Raw genomic sequence first — 13,858 nt, forward strand, 5'->3', positions numbered from 1 at the left:
CTTTTGAGAAATGCAAGGGAAGGAAGTGTTGGTGCTCATGCTGGCATCACCAACCTTCTAACTTTTATTCTGGTGGTAAGAGCAGTCATCCAGGGTGTGGGAGACCCAAGTTCAATCCCTCCCCCCCCACCAGTTTTGTGGGGATAAAACATTTAAACGTTGGTCTCTCATCTCTTTAGAGAGTGCCCCAACCACTGGGCTATGGGGTATTCTGATCAGGGCTCCTCCAGTTTCTCCAAATGAAGCTGTTCCACTGCATACAAATACTTAAACGGACAATTGGCCAAAAAGAGTTCGAGAATGATTCTATAGCCTGATAGGTCGGGCCCCCGGTAGAAGGAGCGGAACAGGAGAAATAGGGTAAAATTTTAGGAGGGAGTTAATTGTGTTTGACATCAGACGCTCTGAAGTACAAACAAGGGGCCAGGCTACTGGTACACATACTCTAGAAGCTCATCGAGTCACTCTGGCAACTCAGTATGGTGACTACGGATCCCTTTCCTACAATTCTGCCTGCCTGCCACGTACCTTATTGTATGAAACTACTAGCCTGGCCCCATAAAAGGAAGTGGATGAGCACCTATGTCCTATATCCTCACCTTAATAGCTTGCTGTGCACAGAGTACCACTGGCCAGGGGTGGAATGAATCAACCTGGGTAACTGTACGTGAATCTAGTCATAAAACATTATATTGTAATGAAACAGCACTGGATGAGCTCTTGACAGTCAGCACTGAATATGGGACTTCTCTCTAGTACAGGGGTAGGCAACCTATGGCCCGTGTGCCGAAGGCGGCACGCGAGCTGATTTTCAGTGGCACTCACACTGCCCAGGTCCTGGCCACCAGTCCGGGGGGGCTCTGCATTTTAATTTAATTTTAAATGAAGCTTCTTAAACATTTTAAAAACCACATTTATTTTACATACAACAATAGTTTAGTTATATATTATAGATTTATAGAAAGAGACCTTCTAAAAACGTTAACATGTATTATTGGCATGCGGACCCTTAAATTAGAGTGAATAAATGAAGACTCAGCACACCACTTCTGAAAGGTTGCCGACCCCGATCTAGTAGAATGGTTTCAGAGGGGTAGCCATGTTAGTCTGCATCAGCAAAAAGAACAAGGAGTACTTGTGGCACCTTATCTCAAATAAATGTGTTAGTCTCTAAGGTGCCACAAGTACTCCTCGTTCTTTTTGCTATCTAGTAGAATATAAGCTTCTACCGCCCGATCATTCATTGGCGATCCCTCGATTCGAGGCTGACCTCTACCACGGATTTACATATGGGCCCTGAGATGACTCAGGAATCCGATCCTGGAACCACAAATCTGCCCACAGTAGGTACAGACATTTTGTGGCCGGCCAGCTCTCTGCTGGGAGAAAGTTCTTTCTTTTTCCTACCGCCTGAGCTAAGAGACCCATGGCTGTTAGTTCAAAACCCATAATGGAGTCTTAAACCTCTGTTAGATTTCACCAAAGAACCACATGGTATATGATCAGAATGACCCCAAGGAATTGATACTCAGCCTTTATTTGTCTCTTCTTTCCATGTAATGCTCGCTTTCTCCCTTGTGGGGAACAGCACATCTGGGATAAATGTTGAAGGGGAATCACACCACCGTGACGGACTTCATCTTGTTGGGATTCACGGACAACCAGCACCTGAGAGTCATGCTCTTTGTGGTGTTTCTGTTGATCTACCTGCTCATTCTGGTGGGGAATCTCGGGATGGTCACTTTAGTCAGGATTGAGTCCCGGCTTCACACCCCCATGTACTTTTTCCTCAGTAACCTGGCCCTCTTAGATGTCGGCTACTCCACCGTCATCGCTCCCCAGACACTGATGGCCTTTGCAGTGGAGAGCAAAGCAATTACATTCACTGGGTGCGCTCTGCAGTTCTACTTCTTCTGCATTGCTGTGTCCTGTGAGTGCTGCCTGTTGGGGGTGATGGCGTATGATCGCTTCACAGCCATCTGCAGCCCATTGCTGTACACTGTCATCATGTCCAAGCGGTTCTGCGTGCTGCTGGTGCTGGGGTCGTACCTAGCCAGCTGGGTAAATGCAACAGTTCAGACTATATTTATATTCCGTTTGTCCTTCTGTGGATCAAACATCATCAACCATTTCTTCTGTGATGTGCCCCCCATCCTGAAACTGGCCTGCTCTGACACCCACATCACAGAAATTGTTCACTTCACCTTTTCTATTGTAATTATATCATCTACTCTCCTGACCATTGTCATCTCCTATGTATACATTGTGGTAGCTATTCTAAGGATCAACTCCACGGAGGGCAGGCAGAAAGCCTTCTCCACCTGCACCTCCCACCTGACGACCATCACCATCTTCTACGGAACGGTCATTTTTATGTATTTACGGCCCAGTTCAAAGTACTCCATGAACCAAGACAAAATCATCTCTGTGTTTTATACCCTGTTGATCCCCATGCTGAACCCCCTGATCTACAGCCTGAGGAACAAGGAGGTGAAAGAGGCTTTTAGGAGGATGATAGGAAGGTTTTTTTTCTCAGTGAATGTAAAGGTGGAGACTTTATTTTGAATAAATAAATGGGAGTAAGATGGAGGAGTGACTTCTCTGTGTCGTTATCTTGAGTTCCGTGAATCACCAAATGTGTTTGTGTTGCATCAAAAGACACTAACGGTCAGATTTTCCAAACAGTTCTGCATCCACCCACCAGTTACTAGTTCAGCACTTCAGCAAGTCGTCCAATTTTCCAAAGTGCTCAGCTGCCAGTCAGGGCCTTAAATTCAGAGCCCAGAATCATTGATCTCAATGGTAACTGCTCGATGCTGGGCACTGGGGCAGATCTGGCGCCTTCATGAGGGTCCTAACTGGTGTAGTAGGAAGAGAGCCTGAAACAAGGGGCCCAGTATGGGGCCTGCAGCCTGAGCAAGAGTTGTGGCTAGAAGCAAGCACTGCTCACAGGTGCAGCATAACTCCGCCAGCATCTCGGTCAGACTGTGCGTGTGTGGAAAAGTACAGCCACTGGCAGGAAAGGAGCTGAGGCTGCAAAGCAAACACCGCTAGGATGGAATCACAGGCTCCTGTACTTAGCACTAGGAGCACCTGGGACATCAAGCGCTAGAACATCCGGACACCAGAGAGAGAACCAGAACCTGCTGACCTCCTAGGTGTCGTGACATGATGAATAGAGATGTTTTGGTTATACCACCCCATACATGGAGACGGGTAGGCTTAGGTGATATCAGAGGGTGGTACATGACCTCATCAGAGGGCAACGCATCAGGGGGCAGTACAAGCCCTATTGGTAGTAGGGTATAAATAATGATTACAATAAAGTAACTTGTTCGGCCCAGGGGATGCTGGCAGGTCCGTCCAGTGATTAAGCCAGCCGTTCCATTGTATCGGAGTGCTCAAATTTGAAGGGTCTTGTAAGATACAGGACGCTTCTCATTGTGCTTCACTACAATAAACCAGGGCTCGGGTGCCTTCGTTGCTCAGCTAATCCATGGTTGTCGATTTCTTCGATCGTGGGGTGTTGTCTCGGTTACCTGCAGAAGCTGAGACGTACACACACAGGGGTACGCAACACCGCGACTCTCCTACAGTAGCCAGATTTCATGGTCTATGGTAAAACCCCATGAATTTGGTAGGGCTCTACTCATACAGGTGGAGGTCCCTGTTCATTAAGGCATTAAGTGAGTGTTCACATTCATCCCTATCCAGCTAAGTCTTTAAGCATGTGCTTAACTTTAAGTAAGCGCTTTATTCCCACTGACTATCTGATCTCTGGAACTATTTGAAACTATCCTGCAAAGTGCCTTATGATAAGAAAATGAACCCACTGGTAACACTGACCTATCCCTTAGCTGCTGCTCATTTTGATAGCGAGAGTTCCCACCTATTTGGTTTTCATATTTTGTTCTCGTAAGGATCCCAGAGGACTTTGCAGCTATTATGGACACACATTCTTTTCCCTATGACTATATCCCACCTGTTTCTACGAGGAGGACAGAAAGGCCATTTTTTGCTAATATAGTGTTGTCAACTCCAAATATGCACAAATCATGAACCAGGCCCCCATAATCATTAGATTGATTGGGGGGAGGGGGAGAAAAACCTTGAGATTTTATATGAAGAGTAAATGTTTTGGTTTTTTATTTGCCTTTTGGGTGTTTTTTGTTTTTTTCAACATTTAGACTACACTCCGGTTTCTTCGGAACCATGAGGGCTAGAAACATTGTTTTTTAGATGAAAGTGGAGAGTCTAATATCTTCAAATGCCTCCAGGAGTTGAGGCTTTAAGACAGCCTCCAAATATTGTGTAAACATAAGCACAAGGGATGGCCGCACTGCTAAAGATATTGTCCAGCCAAATTTAGGAGGCAGGAGAAAGAAAAACAGATGAGTATAAATTAGGGAGCTAGATAATTTTTTTTTATGTAGAACTTTATTCAAAACATACTGGGGCTAATGCCCCTACCTCTGGAAGGAAAGTCTTTTAGGACTTCTACGGGTCAAAAATATTGAAGTCTCCTTTAAATGCCAGCCCCCCAAATGGGACAGGACGATACTAGGACGGTGATTCAGCTTCCTGATTTTCCAGTGCTGTTTCCTTTAAGCAAGCAGCCTCTACAATCCTGCTAGGGTTGTACCTACAATAAACGATGTGCCCGGATGAACACCCCTACACAACTCAGGCATTTCAACACCCCTAGTCCACTGATAGGCTCCTGATTCTATTGAACCTTCTATCTAGTCACCCACAGCCCTTCCTGTATCATTGATAGCAAGATGATATAAATATCTCATGGCAGTTTGGTGGCTTATGCTAAAAGGTTTGTGGGGGTTTGTTCTCAACTGGGCTCTTTCTGAGTCAAATCAGCAAAAATAAAATGGAGTGATGGGTTTTCTCTTTTGCACTGCTGGATAAGGCCCCCTTTCTTCTCCTGGAGACTGAGATAGCAAACGCAGGGCCTGGGGCACTGAGCGCCGGGGCTGTGGGTGAGCGGGGAGCAGCCCAGACAGAAGGACACAGAGAAGGAGCAAAGGAGCCCCAGATACAGCCAGAGAAGCAGTAGTAGCGTGACCCTGAGGAAAAAAACTAAGGCTGTAAGATTTTGGGTGAGCAAGTGTAACATTCATGTGAATTTTTTAAGTCTGTTGCGCTGGGTGCTTGTATCAGTGACAGCAACAATCCATCTTACAGTTCAAACAAAAGCTGGTGGGGTTGGTGCTGGATTTTAGAACCGATGGGCGTTTTAGATCCTGGGGGAGTTCATTCCTCAGCACTGGATGGCTCCGGGAAAGCTCTGTCTCTGGCTCAGACGAGCCTGCCCCACCCCCTTCTTCATTTGTGTCACTTCTTCAACGGTCATCCTGCGCGGCCGAGGACATTCTGCCATTCAGTCACCCCGGCTCAGGCCTGTGGATAAGGCTGATGTTGCTAACTTTATGTTCTGGGTTTAGTGTGTGTGTCCTAGGGGGTCACACACTCGGTTGCTGCTGGCGGGTGAACTTATTGCACACACCAGAGGATTCTCACATCCCTCCATTCCCGCCCACAACCTTCCTGTGCGTCACCATCCCATGCCCCTCAATTGCAGGGGCTCTGTGTGCCCCCCAAACTCCCTCATCCTCCCATCCTAGGGACCTCGTTTTCCCCTCCAATGCCAGCAGCATTGTGTGCCTCCCATTCCCCCCATACCAGGGGCTTTGTGTCCCCTATTCCTCACTCTCCCAGTGCTTGGGTCCCCAATTCTCCCCCCATGGCAGGGGTTCTCAATGTGCTCCCATTCCCCTATTTCCCTCCCATACTAGGGTTCCCTAGTCTCCCCCCCCCCCCCACACACAAGGAGTTGTGTGTGCCCCTCATTAATCCCTCTCCCTTCTCTCTCAGGCCAGGAGCTCTGCCTCCCTCCCATTCCCACCTTCCCCCCCCATGCTGGGGGTTCTGGGTGTCCCCTTGCCCCTCACCAGGTTCCCCCAATTTCATGCTGTCTGGAGTGACTCACAACTGTGAGTGCCAATCTCAGGTCAGACTGTCAGAAAACAGGGCAGCCACCCCAAGCCGGTGATGTGGTCTGTAATTAGATTTCACCAACCAGTAACAAATGTGAACTCCTGGATCACTGTTCTAGTCTTACCAGGGAGTCACAAACAGTCCACTTCAGCTCTCCAGCCCATTTTACCATGCAAATAAACAGGACTTCTTCCATCCCTCCTCCATATTGTTTTTTTTCTGGGACATCAGCCATTCAGGTGGCCAACATCTTACACTCCACTGGGAGGATGGGCAGAGCTGAGCTGGCAGTGTTGCTATGCTGGAGGCATTAATCCAGCCATAAGCTAGTTCTTTGATCTATAGGCAACTGCAGAGGTGCTTGAAGATGTGGCTCTGCTAAATGGATGCCAGGAGCTTCATGTGTCCCCCATTTTGCCCATTGTGGTTTACTGATTTCCTCTAAAATCAAAAGGGTTATGGCCATTTCACTGCCTGGAATTCTGGAATTGATCAGATGAGACATTGAAAAATTATCCCATTACAGACAGAGAGACAGACAGAGAAATGGCACCAAGCGGGGTGTAAGGGCGTTGCATGCCTGGCCCAAAAGTGACATTTCTAGTCTGTTTTTTAATCTCTTGGATGGGGCAGCATCCGCCACTTCCCTTCCTCGCCCATCCCCCCATCCCCACAGCACCCCTATGCAGAGGGTGGCCGGCAATCACAGAGGGAGTAGCCAATAGCACCATGGCGCCTCAGCCTTACTGCCCTCGGTGAGGGGGATGTGCGGGGCAGAGCGCAGGGCAGATGGAAAGACCATTCTCAGGGATGGGATGGGCTTGTGGGGATTCCCTTTGAATCCTCAGGGTCTGTTGGGTTTGCTGCCTGCATCCCTCCCTTCCCCATTACGTTACACTGCAAACCTCCCTTGTTGTTGTTGCTGAAATGTTTTTTCCCTCCCATGTGTTTTCCCATGGAAGGTGAGAATCAGGGCCAGGCTGTTTGGTGTCAGATTAGCCGCAAAAGTGCAGGTTATTTGTCCTAACCACTGCACCAGTAAAATGCAGTGGTGAGGACAAATTTGGGATTTTGGTCATTTGCTCCTTAAGACAAAGATGCAGAAACTCCACATATGGGTCTTTCCCTCATCTTTAATTTTACCATAAATTCTATGTGATGTGAAAAAGCATTGCTTCTTTATCTGTTTGGAAGCTGCAACCTGTGTCTTATACTAAAAGAGAAACAACATTTCATATTTAGAAGATAAGGGATTTTTTTCACATGCCACATGTAAAGAAAATTCACTGCTGTAACTTTCCGCTCACAACAGAGTTTCTCAGCCTGTTTTTTACTTCACTGTAAAGGCTTCCTTTAGGCTCTCCAGGGCCTGCTCTTTGGTTATTTTATACCAGTCACCAGGGAGATCGGCAGGGAGAGCATCAAACGCCTCAGCAAACTGGTGATTGAATTCCTTGAAAACAAACTTCCAGTAATCGGAAGCCGTGATGCTGGAATCTGGCTGGATGCGCCAGTCCGGAAAATATTTCTGATAATCTTTATAAGGATGAAACTCCCCTTTTGTCTCTGTACATCTAAATGTGTTATTGGAAGCCACAGAAGAGGAGCATATATCATAGGCAAGTCTCCTTGTTATATTCTCCTGGCTTTCCCCTAATCCTCTAGGTCGATGCACTGATGCTCTATGCTCTGTATGTGCAGGGGTTCCTGCGTCACAGGGGACTTTACAGAACGGACACTGCTTCCCACAGCCAAACACTCGCTTGAAGATCTCATCCTGGGGCTTCACTGCAAGTTTTGAGAGTTTTGACTCAATATCCAGATTTTCAAAAGTGGCTAAAACTTGTTTTTCCAGATCAGGAATAAACTGTTCTATAAAAGCTGAAAATTGGTCTGCACGTGCTGTGTTTTTAAACAGTATCACTTCTAAGCTGTCCCTGGGAATGACTAGATCCTGCTGCAGCTTTTCACAAAAGTTGTCTAAAAAGGCAGAGACTGTCTTAGTCTTCAAATATTTGGAGTTTTTCAGAACATCACTGAGCTTATTAATTATTGGGGAGACAATCCTTTTCTCCAAATCTCCCAGACTTGCCTTCTCTCTGTAATGTGTTAACACGTGTTTCTGTATCTGGGTTTTGATAAAATCTACATAATTCCTTGTGTATTGCAAATAACTGTTAAATTCATTTTCTTCCAAAAGCTTCTTCAGAACAAAGAATTGGAAAAAGCTCCGGGTGCTGTATTCAGCACACTGTTCACTGCTGAGAATGTCATCCACGATTTCTGTCTTGTTCACATAGTCCACCGGGGCAGGTCTGAGACACTGATCACAGAAATCGTAGGCCCTGTTTTGACCCTCGTCCTTCTCTAAGTACAGAGCTTTGAACGTGGAGAGATACTGAGGTTTCAGTTTCCCCAGATGCTGCAGAGGGTCATTTTCTGTAATGAATTCTTCATGCATCTTCTGAAATGCCCGAGCTGCAATGTTTCTCTCCACATGGTTTCAAATTCTTTCTCCTGTTCATCATTATTTAGCTTGCATTTGCTTTTCCTGCAATGTTTCAGAAGCCTGTCAACTTTCTCTTCAATTCTTCTCTTGTACTGTGACAGGACAGCATCTGTTTTATGTCGGCCTTTTCTAATTTCAATCGCTTCTTTCAACTTGCTGAATGAATAACTCTCCAGTTCATTCCTCAGACCATCTGCACTTCTCCTAAAATCTTCTTTGTACTTTTCTATCAGGTGCAGATTTGCTGCTCCACTTTCAAAATATTGTTTTAAATGATCCAAAATCTTTTCTGCTTCTTGCCTCAGTTTGTCCTGTGCCTCATTCTTTAGTTTGGTTAAAACATTGGTGTCTAGTTTATCTGGTGGCTGATTTTGGATGAAAGTTTCCTTTTCAGATACCCAGAGGTGCATCATCTTGCGGAAATCCCATTCCCATTCTGCATAATTTACAGACAACTGGTTATAGGCGTCAGCAACAAGACTGTTTCTAAAGCTGAAGATAAAGTTCTCATGTTTTACAGCATTCCACATGCTCTTCACCCATTCAAGAAATTGGGGGATGTCCTTGGGGGATCTGTCCCCCAGTCTGGCTTAACCTGTTCCTCCCCCCGTTCAATGATAGAGCTAGATAGGCTCTATTAGGAGTTTTTTGTTTTGTTAAGTGTTCACTAGAGCTGAAATCACTGCAGGGGGGGGGCAGCATTTCTGCCCAGCCTGCTCTTCAGGTACCCCCACTAAGAGCTGATAATCACTAAGAGTTGGGAGGCAGATGACAGCAGAAGGTGACTGGCGAGCAGGCAGCCAGCAGGAGCGGCGAGCAGGTGAGCAGGTGGCCAGAAGGGCAGCTGGTGGGCCGGCCAGCGGAGTGGAAAGGAATGGCATGTTCAGAGCAAGTGTTCAGATTGCAGAGCAAGCAAGGTGTCTTCTTCCTTCGGTGGGAGGTGAACTCACACAGATGCACCTCTGAACCCTGGGGCCTCACCGACCAAGGACAACTACAGTGAGTGGGGTGTGGTGAGGGACCAGAGAGGGGCACAGAAAAGGAACTTTTGGTTGTAAAACTCAAGAACTTGAGGTGGAAGGCACTGCCCCACGCACTCTGGGGTGTGTGTCCTGCTCACAGTTTTATGATTATGAATCCTGCTTGCAGCATTTTCCCTAATTAGTTGGGTGACTTCCATCCATTCATTAAAAATTTCTCTTCTACACTCACACTTTGTGCTTGCTAGTGGAGAAGTATTGCAGATAGAGACTGAGGTTGGTGTCAAGCAGAGCTCACGCACACAAATACTAGAGAGCAGATGCTGAACAGGGGTTGGGGAGAGTGGAAACAGATTTCTTAACCCCCCCAGTCTCATCCACCCCCACTGCCCGCAAACTCCTGCATCAGGGACAGGCTGGTCTCTCCCTGGCTCGTTCCTTACCAGCTCTGCTGAGTCTCTCCGCCAGCTGTCTCTGCCTGATGTCTCTCAGCACCTTCACAGCCACCTCCACTCCGTAGCGCTCCCTATAGTGACTGATCAGCAGGTCGGTAACATCCACGGGATCCCCCTTCTCCAGCTGACCCCAGGGAATGGCTTGTGCTTGAACCTCTTGAGATCATCCTTCCTCAGATCATCCAAGGTTTCCAGCAGAAGGTCTCTCCCTGTCCCCTCCATGCCACCCTCCTCGGATGGGACCCTGGAGAAAGAGCTAGGCCATTCCATTGAGACAGTCAGGAAGTGGCTTCTCTATCTGCAGCCAGGAAGCAGGGCCTGGGGAACAGAAGTGAAACTAACATGCCCTGCCAATATCCGCTCCCAGCAAACCCCTCCCTGGTACATCCCTCCCAAACACCCAGCTCTCCCAGCATTAATCCCTTCAGTCCTACTCGTTTGGCAGCTTTGGCTCGGGGACAGGGAGAGAAGTCAGACTGGCACCCAGTGTGCAAGTAAAAGTCGTGGTCCAATCAGAGAGCTGCAGCCCTGGGGACGTCAGTGGGGGGGGGAAAGGAGGGGCTGTTTGGGATGGGGTCAATGGGAGAGGGGTGGGGTGGAAGGGAGGGAGATTGGGTGAATTGGGGAGGGGTGGAGGAAGTTTGGGGGATCAGTCACAGGTTACAGGTGTGGGTGAGGGGAGGGGGAGTTTGAGGAGAGATGGTTGCGGGTTGTTGCGAGGGGTCAGTGGAGAATCAGTTCTTTGACTCAAGGGTATAGATGCCATTCTGACAGATTTGCAAGGGAGCGGCATGCTTAGCCTGGCTCTCTGCTCCACGATGCTAATGCTAGGGTGACCGGATGTCCCGATTTTATAGGGACAGTCCCGATATTTGGGCTTTATCTTATATAGGCTCTTATTACCCCCCACCCCCTGTCCCCATTTTTCACCCTTGCTGTCTGGTCACCTTAGTCTAGCTGTTATGGTTGCAGAGAAACCCATCAAAATGTGACTTGAAGATAATTGTTGCCCAGGCTCCCAGCACAGGCATAGTCCAGCCAGGGGTCTGCGTGCCCTGAGCCCTGGGGAGCCCTTCATAGCCCCCCAGCACCCAGCCCAGCCCCTGATTGGCTGCTCCAGCCTCCTCTATGCAAATGAACCCCCATCCCCTGACGCGAACGAGGGTGCAGGTGGCCCCTTGGGGGGAGGGGAACTTCAAATGTTCCTGGGGTGACAGTTAAACCGACATCACTGACTCCAGGGGTGCAGGGGGGAGGGGTTGAGCTCAGGGGGCCCCTCAGGGGCTAGAGAGGGGGGAATTCAGGATGGGGCCAGGGATGGGGGAGGGAGGAGCTTGGGAGGAGGGATCAGTTGGAGAGGGGAGGATTTGGGGGGGTCAGTTGGTTGACGGGAGCTTGGGAGGGGTGTTAATTGTGAAGGGGGTTTTGTAGGGTTCCCAGCTGTCTAATCAGAAAAACCCAAACACCCTTGCCCTGCCCCTGCCCCACCCCTTCACTGAGACCCCATCACTGCCCTGCCCCTTCTCTGAGGCCTCGCCCCCGCTCACTCCATCCCCCCCACCCTCACTCACTTTCACTGGGGTGGGGCACGGGGTGCAGGCTCTGGGTTAGGGCTGAGGGGTTCGCAGTGTGGGAGGGGGCTCTGGGCTGAGCCTGGGGAAAGGGACTAGGGTGCAGGAGGGCGCTCAGGGCTGGGGTTGGGGTGCAGGAGGGGCTCAGGGTGCAGGACGGGATGTGGGGTGCGGGATCTGGGAGGGAGTTTGGGTGTGTGGGGGGGCTCAGAGCTGGGGTGCAGGAGGGGTTTGGGGTGCAGGATGGGATGTGGGGTACTGGATCTGGGAAGGAGTTTGGGTGGGGGGGGCTCAGTGCTGGGGTTGGGGTGCAGGAAGAGGCTCGGGCTGTGGGCTCGGGTGTGGGGTGCAGGATCTGGGAAGGAGTTTGGGTGTGAAGGGGCTCAGGCCTGGGGGTTGGGGTGCAGGAAGAGGCTCAGGGTGCAGGCTTGGGTGTGGGGTGCAGGATCTGGGAAGGAGTTTGGGTGTGAAGGGGCTCAGTGCTGGGGTTGGGGTGCAGGAAGAGGCTCGGGGTGCAGGCTCGGGTGTGGGATCTGGCCGGGTGGCACTTACCTTGGGTGGCTCCAAGTCCCAGTCGGCGGCGAATCGGGGCTGAGACAGGCTCCCTGCCTGCCCTGGCTCTGCGCTGCTCCTGGAAGCATCCACCACGTCCCTCCCTGCAACCCCTTGCAGGGGCAGGGGGTCTCCGCGCGCTGCCCTTGCCTACAGGTACCGCCCCCACCAGGGCCGGCTTTAGCAAGAGCGGGGCCCGATTCCTGGGGGCGGGGCTTGCTGCAAGCCCCGCCCCCAGGACCCGAGCCCCGCCGCGGGGGGAATGGGGGGGGGGAGCCGAGCCGCTGTTTGGCGCCGCAAGCATGGGAGGGGAGGAAAATTAGAGCGGGGGCGGCGTGCTCGGGGAGGAGGTGGAGCAGAGATGACCTGGGGTGGGGAGCTGCTGCATGGCTCCCCGGGGGTGGGGAGCTGCCGTGGGGGGGGGGCGCCTCAGGGCAGGGGGGGGAGCTGCCACAGGGCTGTGGGGTGGGGGCGCAAGGTGGAAGTTTCACCTAGGGTGCGAAACTTCCTTGCACCGGCCCTGGCGGAGGGACATGCCTTGTGGATCTCTGTCTATGTAAATCCTGAAAACATGGCACGGGGGCGCAGAGTCCTGGTCTGACTCATTAGCGAGGGAGCAGCATCCTCGGCCCAGCTCTCTGCTCCATAATGCTGCTGCGGAGCTGCCAGGGTTTGAGGGGAGCAGCCCTCCATGGGACAGCAGCTCCGTCCACCACAGATCCAGCTTCCTTTGCTGCAGGAAAACACCACAGGGTAAGGCTGAAGGAGGAGTGGGTGAGGGCAGATAACTGCATGGACCTGGAGGGTTACCCCATAGCTCTGGATAGCTCAGATACAATGTATGGACATTGAATTGTCTGAGGTTCCCTCATCACTAGATTCAGATGGAGTTTGGCAGTTGTGAGGATGGTTTATTATGGCATGCCATTAAATGGAGTGTGTGACTATGGTAGTGTTTCCCAAAGTGTATGGCACAACTCCCCGATGAAGGCATGGGGTTAAAAGACGAGTCCTGGGGGCACATACACATCTCAACTGTTCCCTAGTGTTCGCTTTCATTTTTTTAAAAAGTAAGTCTAGCTGTTATGGCTGCAGAGAAACCCATCAAAATGTGACTTGAAGGTAATTGATGATGCAGTGTTGTCTGTCTGAGTCTGCAGAGACCCTGAAGTAAGAGGTTGGAGAGGGGTGAAGCGCCCCTTTCATTTCAGTGGGGACTGACTCAAATGCCAGTGATGCTGTTTTAAAAGTCAGCACTGTGAACTATTTTGCTGCTCAAAGCATATAAGAAAGAGGAGGAAGTATATTATGAAGATCTAAAATATGGCTAGGCCTTTAACACTAGATGGCGGTATTAGTGAGTCGTGGGGAGAGGTAGTGTTTGATTTCAGTTTACTGAAGGGGGCCTCAGTTTTCAGAAGTTAAGGAAAGACTGGCTCATGGTGAATCTTGTATGGGATTTTGCAGTGATAAGGCTGATTTAATATAGGATGTTGTTATATGGAGTTTGACAATTATTAATGAATTTGCATGTTTTTTTTTTAAATATTCTTTTGTAGGCATAAGGGTTTGATTTTCAAACTGAGCCTCCAGTTTCACTGCTGAAATTTTGCATCCACAATAAATTGTGGCCCACAATTTTTTCCCACAAAATTGTTGGTACAATTAACTGAGGAAGCAAATTTTCACCTGCTAAACTGGAGGGTCAGTTGGAAAATCAGGTTAATAGTTACAGCTTATAAGAATCGGAAATACTTTTGGCCCTCTGGTGGGAAACAGGCT

General features: G+C 49.6%; 2 protein-coding genes across 2 annotated transcripts; one reads left to right on the forward strand and one right to left on the reverse strand.

Annotated features, from left to right (window-relative positions):
* Positions 1-1,599: 1,599 nt before the first annotated feature.
* LOC135983302 (olfactory receptor 5AR1-like) lies at positions 1,600-2,605 on the forward strand. The gene has a single exon (XM_065594191.1). It carries the CDS (start codon positions 1,603-1,605, stop codon positions 2,563-2,565), a length of 963 nt encoding a protein of 320 aa, XP_065450263.1. The 5' UTR covers positions 1,600-1,602; the 3' UTR covers positions 2,566-2,605.
* Positions 2,606-7,197: 4,592 nt separating this feature from the next.
* LOC101932783 (interferon-induced very large GTPase 1-like) lies at positions 7,198-8,597 on the reverse strand. The gene has a single exon (XM_065594190.1). The coding sequence runs from the start codon at positions 8,468-8,470 to the stop codon at positions 7,340-7,342; it is 1,131 nt and encodes a 376-aa protein (XP_065450262.1). The 5' UTR covers positions 8,471-8,597; the 3' UTR covers positions 7,198-7,339.
* Positions 8,598-13,858: the final 5,261 nt, after the last annotated feature.

This window comes from Chrysemys picta, chromosome 4, assembly GCF_011386835.1.
Source record: "Chrysemys picta bellii isolate R12L10 chromosome 4, ASM1138683v2, whole genome shotgun sequence".
NCBI lineage: Eukaryota > Metazoa > Chordata > Testudines > Emydidae > Chrysemys > Chrysemys picta.